Raw genomic sequence first — 20,714 nt, 5'->3', positions numbered from 1 at the left:
CCTGGGGAGTGGTCAGAAATCCAAGCATGTAAATCTGTGAGTATGTTGCACATACCTCTTAGATTGATAGTAAGAAGTTTTAGAGGTGCTTTACTGTGCTGTTTAGAATGTGAGCATGTTAAGTTGTTTCTTGTACCAGGGTGAATATCCTCACATGGAAGTATAGTGCATGATGGAATGTGGCTGGTGGGTAAACATTTGCATTTGCTTCATGATAGTTTGGGCAGCATAGGTTGTATGTGAAACAGTTTCGGATAAGTAACCTTGAAAAGGTGAATATTGGTGTGGTATAGTGTGGTTGAAGTTGTTAGTTTCTAGTCAAAGATATATTGTGTAAATATAAAGCGGTAGGTAAGGAAGAGGAAGTTGGGATGTAGGAAAATGTAGTAGGATGCTCGGTACAAAGGTGGCTGTAGTGGGGTAGTAATTAACAGATTAATGAGCATGGTATGGTTTGGAATACCTGGTCCATGAAAGAAGCGAAAGGATCATAGGAGGTTGCTAGGTTATTGGCCCATAGGCCCTTATAAGTCTAGCCAAGAGTTTAGCCCATGTTTAGACAAGTTAACACCCAAAGCCCCTGTCCAGCAGGGACACAGGTGGAATCCCAGGGGTGGATTTTCTGTTTCACCTGCAGTTATCCATGTTGCACTTTAAAAAGGATAATGTGGTACTCTGCTTAACGTGGAGAGGGAGTCTGTCCACAGATGGGGAAGTCTCTGGGACACAAATCTGTCCCACCAAGTCCTATTGATATCACAGACCATTTTGAGGTCATGTGTATGGGTTGCTCGAGTGGAGTTTGACTTGTGGGTATGCAGCAGTCCCATCAAGGTGGGGTCTGAGATTGCTTTATATGCCAAACAGAGGTCACCCCCGAGGAGTCTGTATAAAACTGAGTGGAGGGGTAGGGCTTTTAGCCTATCTGTGTAGGGTAGGTGTTTGAGGCCCTGGATTCTCCTGGTGAGGAACCTCTGTGTTTTTTCCACTTGCTGTATGAGCTTTGTGAGATACATGCCGAAGGGGGTGTTGTACTCAATAATTGGCCTTATAAGGGAAGAATACAGGGATGTTATGACCTCTTGAGGTGGGCCATGTAGAAAGCTTTCCATGCAACGGAAGTAACATGGTGGTCAAAAGTCACATTGCTATCAACCTGGGTGCCCAAATCCCTCACTACTGATTGTGTACTTAGGACATTGTTATTAATGTGATAATATGTGGGGATGTCATTCTCCCCAAAGGGGATGATGATGCATTTTTTGGCATTCAGCTTGAGACTATGTTTCTGGCACCAGTCATTTGTTTGGGTGAGACCTTCTTGGAGGACGTCCACATCACTTGGGGAATTGATGACTGCACCCAGCTCGCAGTCATCTGCAGACTTGGTCAGCCATACTCCACTGGTTTTGGCCTGTAGCTCAGAGAAGTAAATCCTGAATAACAGAGGCCCCCAAGACTAATCCCTGGGGTATCCCACTCATTACGGGTCGACTGCTTGAGGTGGCTTCCCTATTTTGATTAGGTGGGTTCTGTCAGTGAGCCAGTTTGCTACTGGCTGGTTTTGGAAAATAATTTTGTGTATTTTGAGGGGGAAACTTTTAAGCAAGTTAGAGGGGTAGCTATGGGGGCAGCATGTGTCCCCATTTATGCTAACCTAGTTCTCCTACAATGGGAATTACAGTATCTATTTCCTTCTGAATTTTGGAAAAACATTAAGTTATATCGACATTTTCTGGATGATTTGTTTATTATTTGGGAGGGACCTGTGAACACCATCCTTGACTTGAGTTTTTGAAATTTTCCACTGACTTTTTAAAATTTACATTTAAATTTGACCAGTGTGGAACTGATTACTTGGATGTGAGGTTAGATAAAACTAATGGGGGACTAAAATCAAGAATTCACAGAAAGAACACCTTTAGTAATTCTTATCTCCCTTACACAAGTGACCACCCTTGGAAACAAAAAAGGAGTATTATAAAGGGCCAAATGGTTAGAGCGGCCAGAATGACATCAGAGTTGAGTGACTTTTTAGCAGAAATAGAATTTATTTCTGACTTATTTAGTTCAAGGGGTCACCCTGACTGGTTAATAAAGCAAGTGTCAGATGAAATTATAAAAGGACGTGCTACTAGGTACCCCCCTATTTTGGGGAAAACACTGGAAATTGCAACAGGTGATGTAACGGTTAGCGAACAAGCTTTTAAAAGGGCTTTAGTTCTTCAACATAGTAACATAACCAGGGAAGTCAAGGTCCTAGTCCAGAGGAACTGGAAGATGTTAAGATACAATAAGGATATAGTACACAAAGTGGGTGGCGAATCTAGTTTTGTTTTTAAAACGGGAACAAATTTGAAAAAAGTCTTTGAAAGTAACAACTATAGGAATACATTTGCCCCAGACAAAGGAACAAGCAGGTGTGGTAGGTGTGGGTATTGTAAATACATTTTGGATGAAGTACCCATCACCTTAAAAAATTACGGTAACAGTAGGATTTATTTTAAGAAGGGTAATTGTTATACTAAAGGTATTGTATATTTAGCTTTGTGTAGAGACTGTCCAAGTTTTTACGTAGGGAAATCAGAGAGAGCATTGAACAAACGTATCTATGAGCATTTGTATAACATTAGAAAAGGAAATACAAATAATGCACTGAGTAAGCATTTACAAATTGAGCCTAAACACACAGGCTTTCGTTTTGGAATCCTTGAACAAGTGCCAATAGATCCTAAAGGGGGAGATTGGGAAAACTGGCTTTGTTGTAGGGAGACCTACTGGCAAATAAGATTGAATGCCACCCACCCCCCAGGATTAAACAATTATATTTCTATTAAGCCCTATCTAATTAAAAAAGCAGAAGATTTACAATAATAAAAATTAAAAATTGAGAGATATAATAATATTATAAGTAGTCTGTATTTCATATGTACCAGATAAGTAGTCTGTATTTCATATGTACCACAGCTGGTTTTCTGAATAATTTAAATGTACATTAAGTTATAGTATTCACAGCTTTTGTGTTTACATTTATTATTCATTATTTTTTTCAAAGTATTGTTTAAATATGTACCACAGCTGGTTTTCTGAATAATTTAAATGTACATTGTTATAATATTCACAGCTTTTGTGTTTACATTTATTATTCATTATTTTTTCAAAGTATTGTTTAGATATCACTTGGTTGTTGAGTTTTATTTATTTTTACTTTTTGTAATATTGCAGGATTGTATTTTGTGTTTTTAAAACTTTGACAGTTTTAGATGTATGCTTTCACTTCAAGTCAAAATGGTATTTTTTTGTGCCCTTTTTAAACTGAGACATTTAAAGATGGCTAACTGATAGTGGTATTGTTTTACTAAAATAAATATTTTCTGGAATTTACCTTTTTCTGTTAGATTGTAAATTCTTTAATGCAGAATATTCACTATATGTTAAATTATAGTGCTTCTTCTTAATACAAGTCTCTCAGTTCAATTTCACACAAATCATAGGAATATGAGAACTATTAAGAGTCGGAAGGATTTTAATTATAGATTGGGTATAAATGAATATACTTTTACTCGTTTCGGTACATTTAAATGTTTGAAATGTTCTTGCTGTGTGGATGTAGCTAATAACCCTAATTATGTCTATATTCACCCCATTACGAATAAGGGCTATGCGTTTAAATCTGTAGCGGATTGTGGTAGTACTAATGTTGTTTATTTGGCTATATGTGTGGCCTGTCCTTCATTTTATGTAGGGAAGACCACATGTAAGCTGAAGGATCGAATAATTGAACACAAATCTGAGATTAGAAGGGAGAATGAGAATAATGCTCTATTTAAACACATTAGACTACAAGGGGATGACCATTGTTTTAAATTTAGGGTTATAGATATGGTTATTCCCTCTGGGAGGGGTGGGGACATTAATAATGCTTTAGAGATTAAAGAGTATTAGTGGATACTCAGACTGGTGGCAGATTGTACGCCAGGGTTGAACTCTGCTGTTAGTCTGAAACCAATTTTAATGAAGTTGCAACGAACTAAGTTGTATAACTAGAAGTGTATACTTTTTATGCTTTATACTTTATGATGTTTGTATTTTTAACATTTTAACTGTTGTAATACTTTGTTTATGTTTAGTTTTTGATCATATGATTTTGGCTGCTGTCATATGACCAATTATGCTCCTATTTAAAGCATGTTGCTTTTCAGTGTATTTGTGTTAAGTATTGAAGAAGGGTTTTGCCCGAAAGCTTTGCTGTGTATAAAGTTTTTTCGCTCAACGATTGGTGTTTTTTCTACAAAAAATACTTCCCAGCCATCTTTGTTACTATCAATGTGTGGTATACTGTCACCTGGAGGAAGTATTTCCTTACCTCTGTTTTTTAGCTACGTTCCAGTTATGAAGAGGATCCCTGGGGAGTGGTCAGAAATCCAAGCATGTAAATCTGTGAGTATGTTGCACATACCTCTTAGATTGATAGTAAGAAGTTTTAGAGGTGCTTTACTGTGCTGTTTAGAATGTGAGCATGTTAAGTTTTTTCTTGCACCAGGGTGAATATCCTCACATGGAAGTATAGTGCATGATGGGATGTGGCTGGTGGGTAAACATTTGCATTTGCTTCATGATAGTTTGGGAAATAGGTTTTGGGGGATAAGTAACCTTGAAAAGGTGAATATTGGTGTGGTATAGTGTGGTTGAAGTTGTTAGTTTCTAGTCAAAGATATATTGTGTAAATGTAAAGCGGTAGGTAAGGAAGAGGAGGTTGGGATGAAGGAAAATGTAGTAGGATGCTCGGTACAAAAATGGCTGTAGTGGGGTAGTAATTAACAGATTAATGAGCATGGTATGGTTTGGAATACCTAGTCCATGAAAGAAGCGAAAGGATCATAGGAGGTTGCTAGGTTATTGGCCCATAGGCCCTTATAAGTCTAGCCAAGAGTTTAGCCCATGTTTAGACAAGTTAGCGCCCAAAGCCCCTGTCCAGCAGGGACACAGGTGGAATCCCAGGGGTGGATTTTCTGTTTCACCTGCAGTTATCCATGTTGCACTTTAAAAAGGATAATGTGGTACTCTGCTTAACGTGGAGAGGGAGTCTGTCCACAGATGGGGAAGTCTCTGGGACACAAATCTGTCCCACCAACAAGTCCTATTGATATCACAGACCATTTTGAGGTCATGTGTATGGGTTGCTCGAGTGGAGTTTGACTTGTGGGTATGCAGCAGTCCCATCAAGGTGGGGTCTGAGATTGCTTTATATGCCAAACAGAGGTCACCCCCGAGGAGTCTGTATAAAACTGAGTGGAGGGGTAGGGCTTTTAGCCTATCTGTGTAGGGTAGGTGTTTGAGGCCCTGGATTCTCCTGGTGAGGAACCTCTGTGTTTTTTCCACTTGCTGTATGAGCTTTGTGAGATACATGCGAAGGGGTGTTGTACTCAATTTGGCCTTATAAGGGAAGAATACAGGGATGTTATGACCTCTTGAGGTGGGCCATGTAGAAAGCTTTCCGTGCAACGGAAGAAACATGGTGGTCAAAAGTCACATTGTTATTAACCTGGGTGCCCAAATCCCTCGCTACTGATTGTGTACTTATGACATTGTTATTAATGTGATACTATGTGGGGATGTCACTCTCCCCAAAGGGAATGATGATGCATTTTTTTGACATTCAGCTTCAGGCCATGTTTCTGACATCAGTCATTTGTTTGGGTGAGACCTTCTTGGAAGATATCCACATCACTTGGGGAACTGATGACTGCGCTCAGCTTGCAGTCATCTGCAGACTTGGTCAGCCATACTCCACTGGTTTTGGCCTGTAGCTCAGAGAAGTAAATCCTGAATAACAGAGGCCCCAAGACTAATCCCTGGGGTATCCCACTCATTACGGGTCGACTGCTTGAGGTGGCTTCCCTATTTTGATTAGGTGGGTTCTATCAGTGAGCCAGTTTGCTACTGGCTGGTTTTGGAAAATAATTTTGTTTATTTTGAGGGGGAAAGCAAGTTAGAGGGGTAGTTATGGGGGCAGCATGTGCCCCCATTTATGCTAACCTAGTTCTCCTACAATAGGAATTACAGTATCTATTTCCTTCTGAATTTTGGAAAAACATTAAGTTATATCGACATTTTCTGGATGATTTGTTTATTATTTGGGAGGGACCTGTGAACACCATCCTTGACTTTCTTGAGTTTTTGAAATTTTCCACTGACTTTTTAAAATTTACATTTAAATTTGACCAGTGTGGAACTGATTACTTGGATGTGAGGTTAGATAAAACTAATGGGGGACTAAAATCAAGAATTCACAGAAAGAACACCTTTAGTAATTCTTATCTCCCTTACACAAGTGACCACCCTTGGAAACAAAAAAGGAGTATTATAAAGGGCCAAATGGTTAGAGCGGCCAGAATGACATCAGAGTTGAGTGACTTTTTAGCAGAAATAGAATTTATTTCTGACTTATTTAGTTCAAGGGGTTACCCTGACTGGTTAATAAAGCAAGTGTCAGATGAAATTATAAAAGGACGTGCTACTAGGTACCCCCTATTTTGGGGAAAACACTGGAAATTACAACAGGTGATGTAACGGTTAGCGAACAAGCTTTTAAAAGGGCTTTAGTTCTTCAACATAGTAACATAACCAAGGAAGTCAAGGTCCTAGTCCAGAGGAACTGGAAGATATTAAGATACAATAAGGATATAGCACACAAAGTGGGTGGCGAACCTAGTTTTGTTTTTAAAACAGGAACAAATTTGAAAAAAGTTTTTGAAAGTAACAACTATAGGAATACATTTCCCCCGGACAAAGGAACAAGCAGGTGTGGTAGGTGTGGGTATTGTAAATACATTTTGGATGAAGTACTCATCACCTTAAAAAATTACGGTAACAGTAGGATTTATTTTAAGAAGGGTAATTGTTATACTAAAGGTATTGTATATTTAGCTTTGTGTAGAGACTGTCCAAGTTTTTACGTAGGGAAATCAGAGAGCATTGAACAAACGTATCTATGAGCATTTGTATAACATTAGAAAAGGAAATACAAATAATGCACTGAGTAAGCATTTACAAATTGAGCCTAAACACACAGGCTTTCGTTTTGGAATCCTTGAACAAGTGCCAATAGATCCTAAAGGGGGAGATTGGGAAAACTGGCTTTGTTGTAGGGAGACCTACTGGCAAATAAGATTGAATGCCACCCACCCCCCAGGATTAAACGATTATATTTCTATTAACCCCATCTAATTAAAAAGAAAAGATTTAAATAATAAAATTAAAAATTGAAATATAATAATATTATAAGTAGTCTGTTTTCATTTTACCAATAAGTATTGTTTTATATGTCCCACAGCGGGTTTTTCTGAATAATTTAAATGTACATTGTTAAAATATTCACAGCTTTTGTTTTTAAATTTATTATTTTATTTTTCAAAGTATTGTTTAGATATCACTTGGTTGTTGAGTTTTATTTATTTTTACTTTTTGTAATATTGCAGGATTGTATTCTGTGTTTTTAAAACTTTGACAGTTTTAGATGTATGCTTTCACTTCAAGTCAAAATGGTATTTTTTGGCGCCCTTTTTAAACTGAGACATTTAAAGATGGCTAACTGATAGTGGTATTGTTTTTACACTTGAAAAAGCCCTACAATTGAGTTAGGGTGAATGTGCTTGTGGAATTTACTCAATAAATACTTTCTGGACATTTACCTTGTTTGCTGATACGACCGTTTTTCTTGGCGTATCTATATAAATGCTTGTATAGTACTTTGGTGTAGATGTGGACATTGGTGCCAGTTCCTACAGTGGGGGAGGGGGCTGTGAAGCTGTTTATACCATCCCTCAGGAGGCTGTAATCAGCTTTGGAGAAGTTTTTTTGTTTGACCCACGCTAGAGGGGAGTCCGGGGAGATGGTGACCCATGAACCACCACATAGGCGGTAGTCTACTTAACACCGAAAGTGTGATAAGGGACTTTGGGACACAGGTGGACAGTAGTCTCTCCTTTGATAATCACCGCCACAGTAGTCAGGAAATCCTTCTACGTGGCACACCTCATCACAAAAGGTTTCTTATCCAGGAAAAAAGAGGTCATTGTTCCCCTCTACTCATCACTCATTAGACCCATTATAGAGTACAACGCCCTTTTTGGTATGTACCTCACAAGACATCTACAACAACTGGAAAGGCCACAGAAATACCTCACATAGAGGATTGCTGGCCTCAAATGGATGCCCTATGCCGACCGTCTCAAACTCCAGCTTTACTCTGTCGCATATCGCATACTCAGAGGCAATCCCTGCCTAACATACAATGCTATGTCAAACCCAGAGCTGTTGGACATGCTCCACGTAAAAAAAATCCCATTCCTTCCGAGCTACACGCTCTAGGGACCTAAACCTTGTCACCACAATAAATAGAACATGCTGGTGGGATAGATTCCTGTCTGAGACTTCCCATACTCTGGAACAAACTACCTATCTGTATCAAACAAAGCTCCTCATTAGCACTCTTCAAGAAAAATCTTGATGATTTGATGGAAGGATATGATGGATGACTTCTGTGGCTCTGCTTGACAAGGGCTCAGGAAAATAATTTTCTTGGGTGGCAAAAGCCAGGGTACCATTTGGCTTGGCTTATATAGGCCCTAGGGCCAATAGCCTAGTACCTACCTATGAAAGTGACCGCTTTATGGTCAGATCTTACCAGGGAGGATGATATCGTAGGGGTGTGGCAGTGGTTAATCATGTTGGTTAATACCCAGTCCATAATTATATACAGTTACCGAGAAAGATTGGAGCATGTGGTAAAGCATGTGTTTGTGTTTTTAATTTTTAAATAAAATATTTGATTTCCCTTATTTGCTTTTTTTTTAAAAATATTTCCCGAAATCATTTTTAAAAAGATAAATATTTGTAAAATTACCAAAATATTTATAACAATAGTATAAAGAAAATAATATTCCCATTTTTGCAAATAGTTAAATATATATATTGGAAAGTTTTTTTTTAACAAAATTTAATAAATAAAATATCAAAATTCCACCCCATTTTTGGGGGTTAAAATATATTTCTAACTCCCTCCACACATACATATTCCACCAACACCACAAAACCAAAACCAGTATTTTTGGGGAAAAAACCAAAACCACAAATTACCATTATTATAAAAATATTATATTATTATTTAAATTATTAACATTATTAAAATATAAATTATTTTTTATTAGGGGAAAAATTTTTTGTTGTGATATAAAACTATTTTTATAATTTAAAAAAATGAAAATAATTAAAAATTTTAATAAAATTATTATTTTAATTATAAAAAAAATTTATAATAAAAAATATTTAATAAAAAACATAACATAAAAGTTTAAAATACCCCTACCCTTCAAAATATACATATATATAATCTATTAAAACAAATAATTTTTTCTGGGAACCCACACACAAAACACAAAACCTCCCTTCAACCCTCCTTTTTTAAAAACAACACAATTTAAATTAGAAAACAAAACCATCCCATTTAAATTCCCCTTCAACACCAAATCAACACATATACAACCAACAACACACACTAACAAAGGAAATATTGGAATTTGGGGAATCCCCCCTTGGAATTATAATAAACTATAAACTATATAAATTATACAAAATTTTTAATTTACTAAAACCCACATTAAATAGCAATAAATAACTTCCCAAACCCTAAATATACCACATTATCCCCTTTTTTTTTCTATTCTAATACAAGCTAAAATTTTTTTTAATAAATTTGGTACTCAAAATAATAAAATTAAATTACACCTACAAAATATAAAATTATTAAACCATTACAACCAATAAAAATCATTTATTTTGGTAAAAAATTTACCCAAACTACCCCATATATTATTAACACCAAAAGTGTATAAGGGGGTTACACATACAATACTCTCCTTTTAAACACAGCCCCAGTGGTCAGGGAAATTTCTATTCACACCTATCACAAAAGGTTTTCACCAAAAAAAGGTCATTTTCCCTCCCACACCATTTAAAATTTAGAAAACCCTTTTTTAAAAGTATCACAAACATTACAACAACTGGAAACCAGAAATAAAAAAAATTATATCAAACAATTTAAAATATCAAAAAACTCCCCTTTTTTCATATTAAATCAATATTTGTAATATAAAATTTAAAAATATAAATTTATTAACTAAATAATTTCACCTTAATATACCTTTAAAATAAAAGAATTGTAATGATTTGTCCCCGAGGATTAATATCTGGAACGATAATTTATGTAAAAGGTTCATTGTTTGAAAAAAATTAATGATTCTTAATATAAAATTCACCCCAATCACTTCTTTTTTTATCACTAAAATAATTTTTGGGTCAAAACCATATTTTCACATAGGGCCCCCAACCCAAAACCTATAAATTTTTAATTATTGTGACCTACAGTACTAGCTAGAGTCAATCTGTCTGCATATGCTTGAAACCTCTGACTCTCTGGATTTAGGTAAAGTAAGTAAAATAACAGTGTGATGCATATCACAAAAAATATTTAAGTATCCTATGGTAAATGTGCAGTTAATGTTACTTTCCTCAAATGTTATGCGACACCAGAATACCAACACAGAGGGGGATAGTCCCACACTACAGAACATTCCAAATGTAAGTTGTCAATGAAGGTAGGGGACAACTCAGAGACAACAGAAGACTAATGTACCCAGCGACTGGGGAAAGGGAAATGAAAACAGTTAATAAATGCATCACATAAGCATGCTTGTACCTATAGTCGTGTATCTTTAATTTTGAATACAGTATGAAGTTTACCTAGACGTTTTCTTAGAAATGGGGTTTTCCTCTCAGCTGTGCAACACAACAGCTGATAGTTGAAGTAAACAGCTACTCTTTGCTACAACAGATGAAGGCGTTGTACTTCACAGAAGTTTAGAGGGCTTCACGTTTTCATTTGACATTTTTATATATATATATATATATATATATATATATATATATATATATATATATATATATGTGTGTATGTATTTGTATGTATATTAGTGTTACAATGCGTATAGAAAAAAGCAGGCATCTCAAGACATGAAGCAACACTGAGATAAAATTAGAACTAAGAGAAAGAGTAAAAACAGTATAGTGAGATTGTATTACTGCGACTTCGAAAACTCTGCTGTCATCTTCGAAACAGTGTCATGCTATAACATGTGCATGCATTACAAAAATACAGTAACAAGTCACTTAATGCCACATACAGACATCACGTACTCTGTACATGTAAATAGTAGCTAACAAACACTTTACGTAACAGTAGGAATCACAATTAGGCTACATGTGTCATAACATGAGAGAGGTCAGAATAATGTCATTCAGCACATCGGTACTTTATTAGACTGATGTGAGAAACGAGGTTGTGTGTGCTTCCATAAAAACAAGCAGTTACACTATCAGCAATCCAAAACATTTCATCATGAAAAGCTAGTTTACAGCTGGTACTTCAACTTACTACATGTTCAAAACTCTCTAGGCACTGGAAAATATAATAACACTTGATACATACAGACCTTTGTGAAGAGCTCACATGTCATTGCTGCTGAGATGAGTGTCTTGTCCAAAGATAGAGGGATGTAGGAGTAATATAAAATAAACAAGGGTAAGGCAGATACGCTGCAGAGAAATACCTATATTCCAGTACATGAATGTTGGGCTGTGGTTGTTCCATGATTCAAATGGGAAAAAAAACCTCAGGATTGATCGCAGGAACATTGGACCAGTATTAGGTGAGTGAACAGTGGGACCTTAAGACGTTTATCCATATCCATCTTTAAGTAGGCACATTTAAAAGTTCTTGCCAACCTTCCCGTTTGTCATTCAGTAATATTTATATCTAGCAAACATTCTGTAATTAAATCTTAGTTCACAGGAGCTGTATCGTCCACCTCTGAGATACAGGTGTTCTTCCTTTTGGGAAAGCTTAGCACTGCAATTGTAGTCGCATGCTAGCCTTTTCTTGCAGATAGAAGCCAAGGAATCCTTCTCAACATACTTGCTAATAGGCACAGCATTTGATAGTTGCAGGAGATGCTCAGCATCCATCCAGTAATGTGTGCCATACCCTTTATGGTGGAAGTGTTAATTCTGTGTTAAAAGTCTTTTGAATCATGCTTTAGAAAGGCAGCTTGACTAAAAAACATTTTTTTTTAGATTTCAGCCAACTCCTAATAAGATGCATTTCATTTTGGCTTGTAAATCTCTGTGGATGCTTATCAAGCCCTCAAGACATTTTTGAGAGGCAGAAATGCAACATTGCCATGATCTTGGAGAAGAGGGACAATTTCAGACCCTTCCAGTTATTGTGCACTTGGAGCCGATTTGTTTAGTACTACTGTGATCTGATTTTTGTGAAAGGAGACATTCATTCTGTTTAAGACCGAGTGTGTCTCTGCCATAGGTTCCTTGTTTATACCCATCACACTGCAGTTCATCTTCTGAACTGCCACAGCTCTCTACCAGCTATCATTATAAATATTAGGGCATCCAGGTACAAGCAGGGGCTGAAACACGGTGGCTCCGCATTTCTCCACTTTCTGAAGCTGTTGATTTCTTGATTTAATTAATCTCTGTAACTGGGAAAGCATCTTTTATGGACCCTAGATCTGTTATCATAATATGCACCTAATTTGCATCTCTAATTGTACTGTTTTTTTTAAACAGGTAAGTTCATAACAAATATAAGTGCAATGACACAGTCCTGTATTTACTGCTTTAAAAATGGTACTTCCTTGTGTAAACCAAGACATCTAAAGTGTTTGCTTATCACCCGCAACCCTGATTTTCCATTTTCAAGAAAAATACTGGTAAATCCAAGATTTAGACAGAGTACTGGAAAATACGGAAGTTTTATGTAATTTCAGATTTTTGATTAGAACACACATTCACCACAACCAGAATTTCTTTTCATATTTTCTAATTATAACTGTTGGCTTCCTTTCAGTGTTTAGTATACAGAATATGGTTTAAAGTTGCTTTTATATATATATATATATATATATCAGTCCACTAAAAATTATAATGAAATCACAGTAAAGACCAGAAATTACACTGAAACAAATCTCTGGTAAAATTCTGGAATTCTTCTTATGAAAACAAAATATCATTTTTTTTTTTTGAGAACTGTAAATCTTTGTCTCCACAACCTTTATAGTTATCTATCTAGCATGCATTAATATTTCTCCTCCTGTTTGTGCATTTATTTTTATGTATGTCTATATATATATATATATATATATATATATATATACACACACATATACATGCACACACACACACACACATGTGTATACATGTGTATATATTTAAGTGTAAATATGTCCACACACACACACAATATATATATATATATATATATATATATATACATATATATATATATATATATATATATATATATATATATATATATATAAAACTGGCTCTTCTGACCAAACACCCAGGAGTGTCAGCATGTAGTGTACAAGTGCATTCATATTCCATATAGTTTACTAGTGAGCCTGTTTCTGCCCTGTACTGTAGTATATCCTATTCTGCCCTTAAGCCTTAGTTCTGACTCGTCTGTGTCCAACTACAGCATTGACTAGAATGGTAACGTAATGTGCACTACACACTTTTACTTCACATTTCCAAAGTTCCGGCAGTCTATTGTCTTGTAATTATTTCTCACAAACTGCATCACGTCAAACCAGAAGTTTCTATTTTTGTCACTAATAAAATTATCAGTGAGATATTTTGACAAGTCATTTTGTAGTGGATTCTAAATGTGTGTTCATGTGGCCATTTTATTATAAGCAAGAGGGAAAGACAAGATTTAATTTGGGTGTACTTTGAGGGTATTTTGACAGTGTTGACAAAAATATAAGGATTGACTTGTAATGCTTCTCAAAATTTTGCAAGTAAATTGTTAGAAAATATTTTTCTTCATTATTTTTCAGTCCTAGTATTCCATTTGGTATCGTATCTTCTTCATTCTTTCCTTAGATGGCTAACTTCATGTTAAGAGGCACTTTCATTAACAGCTTGTTTACGGCATGCATGTGACAACATTTGCACGCAGCACCACATTAAGCAGGAACAGAAAGTAAAAGCATACACAGTACAGTCTCACTAATGCAACAAACAAACACCTTACTCTTCAGTATAAATGGAATAACATTTACTAGTCGGCAGTGACTGTCACTTAAGTGAAGTTACACAACTGGACAGTCCGAGGTGTAATGAGATGATAGTTTTCATGTGTTTGTTCCTATGCCATAATACATACTGTTCTCATCTAAATAACAGAAAAGCCCAACACTTTATTATTTGCACTGTCATTTCTTTTGTCATGTTCTTTCCTAATGTCATTGCTTCATTCAGGGGCTGCCTTATTTTCATCTTTTCAAAACATATGGCAGCATTTTATCTGAAACCATTCCCAGAATATAACTGGCATGCCTCCGAACCCTGTATACATATGTTTGGCATTGCGGTTTACATGGGAATTAAGTTCGGTTAACATCTTAACCTATACACACCCATATTTTAACAACCACATTCTAGGAATGTTTATTGTTCACTATGGAAATAAACTTAGTAGACTACATGTTTAATAATAAATATGGTTAATGTTTTCGTTCATGGTGCTGTGACTTAGAATAACAAATCGTTTAATGAGGTCAAGTGGGACATAAAGCCTTTGTGCATTTGAAAAGGTACTGAAAAAGCTAATGTAAGTTGTTCAACCAGCAAAATTATCTGTAAGCACTGTGTGGATCTCTCTGCTGATTTGTAAATATTTCTGTTTCTGCCAGCTTCAGAAACAAGTATCAGATGTTTGAACTCTGGACTGCTAACTAAATTACATCTCTGTATAACTAGGCAGCAGCTGGGAGCCTGCTGGAATTTAGATGTACAGATAAGTGATCTATTATATCTGAGCTGCAAGAGGTTAACTTTCTTTTTAAAATCATGGCAGACTTTAATTATCACAGCATATATTCTTACAGAGTAATGTTCGTTTTGATAATGGTCACAGTTTCTTGGGGACGCATGGAATTTTGAACTACTATAAATTTTTATTCCCTCCCCTTTGTTTGGCGTAGTGCTTCTACTGCTGTTCTTGATTGGGTGTCTCACTGTCTAAGGTGGGAAGTTTAAATAACTCAAAACCCCAGTGATCCTCATCTACCAATAGCCAGTCATACAAATGTAATCTCTAAAAGAATAAATCAGATACATGAAGTGTTCTGTAGATCGGTGCCTTCTTAGCCCCCAGTTTGTCTTTTTTTTTAAAAACACATGGTTGCGATTTGCCCACATCCATCCTTATTTATGGTATTTCAGTACAAGTAACACATTGGCCCGCTATCTCAGAGGGGCTACTTCAGTCTGTGGTATTATTTCCCTGCATTTGATTATTAAACGTAGAGTCAAGCAGCTAGCCAGTCCTGCAGACATGAGTATGTCGCTTTGCTATGTTTCGCAGGTGGGTTAAGATTGGGATCCTCCATTCAAGACAGGACCGTAATGGGAAATCCTGGGGAGCCTGGCTTGTGCTGCTATAGAGGCATGGGGGTGTGACACTAGTGGATATCTGTTTGTGCAAGAACCATGTATGCCTATGGAGATGAGTGCATATAAAGTACTAAAGAGGAGGGGGAAGCTAGGTAGGTAGGTAATAAAAAAATTCCCTGACCTGCTAGATCTGTGAAAGCTGTGGTTTGTATTACAAGGAAGACCTTATAACTAAATGAGTAGTGGAATGTTCTCATGAAAAAAAGATGGCTATTTTCTGTCTAGTCAACTAAACGTCTACCCCATTTTGACCTTCTGCCTGTACGTCATGTGGTTCCCACTTCTCTTTTTGTGTAATGGTCTTTTGTAACCCTTTCCAAAAAAGGCATCTTCACTAATGAGCATTATTGCCTTAATGGCATCTTCCCAGATTCGGCTCCCTGAGGCTCATGGAGTCCAAGGTTAAGGTGAGTTATGGGGGTTACGTGCAGTCAGTATCCTAGCCTTTCTCTTGAGTGTTTAAATATGCAGTCATGAAACTGGTCTGCACCAGGCTTCCATGTATGATACATCTCCTAAAACAGGCTTTCTCGGTGCATTCAGTGTTGCTGCTTTCAAAAAGGGCTAATTGATCTTCAGTAATGCTTCAGTTGTCCTTCAACTATTTTTCTCTCCCCCAGCACACCTCCCTTTCCTTGGTATCAAAGTGCTGGAAGTGATTTCAGTTGTTTGATCCTGTGATTGACTGTTCACAGTAGCAAGTTGCAAAAAAGCTCAGTTGCTGCAGGCTTCTTTACTAACTACTGTTAAAAGACAACGTAGGTATAGTTTTCTGTTGCACAGTGCATACAGACAGACCAAGCTCTTTTTGTCTTTAGCTTGTAATCCATATTCTTTACTGATTTGTAGACCCATGTTTGGCCATTTACTTATTACAGTATTGTAGTCTGTACATCTTCCCTGTATTTTGTTTATTGTGAGCATGGGAACCTTATCTAAACATGAACGAAGAATTGCTGCTCAAGGTGTAGGTTCCATGGGACAGGATGGAGTATGGAAAAAGTAGATGACATGATTGTAAGGAGGAGGCTGGACGTCCTTTGTATCCAGGAGAAAAGATGGAAGGGCAGTGCAGGAAAGCTACTTGGCTTGGAATCCACAGTCTACTACTCAGGAGGTGAACTGGCTAGAAATGGTGTGGGAATTGTGAGAGAGAGAGAGAGGCTTCAGAAGGCAGTGAGGGATGTCATCAGAATTAGTGACAGACTCATCGCAGTCATACTCCAGCCTAATGATAGGGCAGTGTTCATAATCTCAGCCAATGCCCACAGCAGGGTTGTGATAGTGAGGAAAAGAGTGCATTCAGACAGCAGTTGCAGGGCTTACTAGATAAAGCAAGATGACATGAGTTGTTGTTTATAATGGGTGACTTGAATGCACATATCTGGACAGACAGAGCAGGATATGAGGACGGCCTTTAGCCACATGGGTGGAGCAACACGAATAAAGAAGGACAGGCAAACTGCTTGATAGTAACCAAGACCTGATTCAGAAAGAGACAGTGCTGCCAGATGACATACTAGAGTGTCCAACATGCAACTCAGGTAGACTTCCTCCTAGCAAGGAAAGGGCACTGGGGTAGATTCACTGATTGTTTGTCATCCCCAGTGAAACAGTCAGCCCACAGCCTAAACACTGGTTGCCACAATAACCTTCAAGCAGTGATCATAGAAGGCTCTCAGGTCAACAGAGACCGTGCTGTAGAGCTGGAAGTTGACTGAAGAGAAAGCACAACAGTTCAATGAATTACACAGGGCTCTAGCATCTCAAGAAGAGGAGGAAATAGGTGGAGCTAAATAAGAATGGCAGTGCCTCAAAACGGCATGTGTGAGGACTACAGAACAGATATGTGGCTGAGCCAGGTATGGAAATAAGGTACATAAGGAAAGCTGCTGGTGGAGCGCAGAAGTCCAGGAAGTCATCAACAGAAAGAGGATGTGCTGGAAAAAGTGTGAGATAAAAAAGATGGATCAGACTAGGAAAGTCTACTGGTTGGCTAACAAGTTAAGAAAGGAGTTGCAATAGCAAAGAACAAGGCATCAGAGGCACTCGACCAGCTTCTGGAAAGTGAGCCAGTAGATGGCACAAAGAAGCTCAATCAGTTTGCAAGGCAAGGACAGAAAGATAAAGAGGACAGGCAGATACCCCTCATAAGGGATGCCAGCAACAACCTGTTCACCAGTCCACAGAACATCAAAAGCAGACAAAAGGAGTACTTTCAGCAGCTTTTAAATGAAGAAAATCCCATAGAAGCTGTTCTGTCCCAAACACAGCCTAAGGTGAGAGTGGATGAGGAGTCCACCATAGAAGAAGAAAGACCAGCACTAAGGAAAATAAAGTCAGGGAATGCACCAAGCTCAGATGAGGTCACAGCAGATATGATTTGGGTGAGAGTGGGAGAAATGGCTCCTGAAGGTACTTAAAGCAGTGTGTAGAGAAAGGCATATCATGGATGACTGGAGAATAAGAATACTAGTGCCAACTGTTCAAGAACAAAGGGGGGGTATTCATAACTGTGGGCAGTATCGAGGCATCAAACTCCTGTTACATTGCATGAAAGTTCTGGAGAGGGTGATTGATAAATAAATAGAGCAGAGTAGTAGAAAGTAAGATGGGAGATGAATGGTTCATATTCAGGTCAAGATGCAGCACAACTGACCTAATGTTTGCAGTGAGACAGATAGTTGCGAAGAAGCTAGAGATGAGGAAATAGTCCAATTGGGCATTCCTAGACTGAGCCAAGTAAATGACAAGGTCCCAAGGAAGTTGATTTGGGCAGTCTCTAGGTGGTTTGAAGTCCCAGAAACACTGGTATAATTAGTGCAGCCTGTGTACAAGGACCCACCATGGCAGGTCTGCCTACCCGGCAGTGTAAACCTTGGTTCTAGATGATTGTCACTATTGCCAAGTGACACCCCAACCCCATGTGCAAAAATGGGAAAAAAGGTTGTGGATGGATGGATGTACAAGGCCCCAGTGACTCAAGTATGAACAGTATTCAGTCTCTCAGCAGGTCCGCAGTGGGAGTATGTCTACACCAGGGTTTAGCGCTGAAACCACTAATGTTCATACTGGTGATGAACTACATCACAGGTTGGAAAGGAAGGGGCAAGACAATTGCTGTATGCAGATGATGTGGCATTACAGGCAGCCTCTGAACAAGAACTTTAGCAAAGGACAGGGGAATGCAATGCAAAGATGAAGGATAAAATCTGGGAGTCATATCAGAAAACCAAATACCCCTCAACTCTACTACAATATAAGCAACTCCATAACCAGACAAAACATCTAATAACCAAAGATAAAAAAGCCCACTACCTCCACCTACAAAGCCAACATAAAGATAATCCCCAATAAATTCTGGTCCTCTATTAACCAGCTATTACACTCAGGCTTTCAAAGCAACCCATCCCTTGACCCACACAAACCCCCACCAAACTTGCCACCCTCTTCAATTCCTACTTCATTGACACTGTAGCTAACTTAATCACCACCTTTCCTGCAGTTAACACCATCACCACCAAGACAGCTGATAACCATATCATCCCAGAAAGCAATCCTACCCTCGACTCCAGCCTAAAATTCTACTCCATACCCACTGCCACAATAAAAAAAAAAAATACACAAAATAATCTACATACCCACAGCCTGTCCTTCTATCTCAATACCACTTGCCAAATACCAACCCAGCAGGCAACTAATATCTGAAAATTATCTACTTCTAAAAGTAGAAAAGCCCACCTTACCTGCTGGTCAACTCCTCTACTCCTTCACCGTCTCCAAACTATGAAACTCGCTTACACCTTCTATAAGAACCACAAGCAGCACCACCACTTTCAAACAAGTACTGAAAAATTGTCCCTGGCTATGTACCTGCTCTATAACCTAACCTTTTCCTTCTTATATGATAACTAAACACCTATGCTTTTTGCTACGGCTAACTGATGATATTTTCTCCATAATTATTATTTTTTCATCACTTGTTGATACTGGTACAGCTGATTAATATATCTCTGTTTATACCTCTCATTGAATTCATTTGGCAACCAAGTAAATTCTTGCTTTTATGTAAATATTCTATATATATTACTGTAATCAAACCAACTAAATTCCTGCTTTTATGTATATTTTCTGTATAGTTTACTGTAATCACTATATGTAACACTGTTTCTACTTCTGTACCAATTAATGTTTAATTTTTCTGTATCTATGTTCTTGTCTGAGCTTTTCTCCCCGGGCCTCCATTGAAAATAGGCTCTTTTAATCACAGTGAAATTTCCTGGTAAACAAATGCAATAAATAAAATAAATATATATAGCTAGAGAAAAAAGAAGTAAAAATTGCAGAAATCAGAATCCGAGTGGTATCCAAAGAAGAACAAGCGGAACTGGTGTATTTTGAGTGCTAACCTTACCAGTAAAGAAAGAGGCACTCCACCGCCATTGCCTTACCCCTCATATCAAAATAATGAAGGCAGATAAGGGAGCAGGCATCGTGGTTATGAACCACAAAGCATACATTACCAAGATACAGGAAGTTCTATCAAATGACACCAGCTACTGCACGATCTGTAAAGAAGTAGTTCTTTCCAGATTTCACAACATTTACCAAGCCCTCTCTGAGCTCCTCCATAGCAGAAAAATAACAGATCAGGAATTTGAGTTCATGGCAGTAGACTCTCCAGAGGATCCCAAAGATACACAAGAACCAATCCAGCCCCCTGCTCAGACACATTGTGCCTTCTAAAACAACTAAAACAGAATATATTTCTGAACTACCGGACTTTTACCTCAACCCCTTGGTTCAATCCTCAGCGTTTTACCCTAAAAACTCATGGGAATTCTTAAACAAAATCTTTTCTTTCCAGCAAGTAAACACTATGAGCAAACTGACCTTGATTACCCTCAACATAGAGGCTCTTAATGCCAGCATTCCTCATAAGGAAGGAATTGAACTATTTGAAAGTTATCTTGCAACCCACAGGGGGTGGACCCTTTGAGGGCACAAACATTCAGCACACTGATCAGCTTAGTGCTAGAAAACGACTTATTTTCCTTTGAAAGTCGGATCTTCTGACAGCTCGAAGGAGGGGCAGTGGAGGTGAAAATGGCCCCCCA

At 37.6% G+C, this 20,714-nt stretch overlaps 1 protein-coding gene across 1 annotated transcript in view; it reads left to right on the top strand.

Moving 5' to 3' along the window:
* The window catches only part of LOC122789858 (formin-2-like), a gene marked incomplete at its 5' end in the record, with an annotated part of 2,118,086 nt that overhangs the window by 1,313,952 nt on the left and 783,420 nt on the right, over positions 1-20,714 (top strand). Inside the window, 1 exon segment of the mRNA XM_044057292.1 lies at positions 12,703-12,892. Coding sequence (XP_043913227.1) covers positions 12,703-12,892 — 190 coding nt within the window.

The sequence above is a fragment of the Protopterus annectens genome, chromosome 15.part0 (assembly GCF_019279795.1).
Source record: "Protopterus annectens isolate FY-2018-M chromosome 15.part0, PAN1.0, whole genome shotgun sequence".
In the NCBI taxonomy this organism is placed as follows: domain Eukaryota; kingdom Metazoa; phylum Chordata; order Ceratodontiformes; family Protopteridae; genus Protopterus; species Protopterus annectens.
The sequence above is the reverse complement of the archived record's forward strand: the minus strand, read 5'-3'. Positions and strand labels throughout refer to the sequence as shown.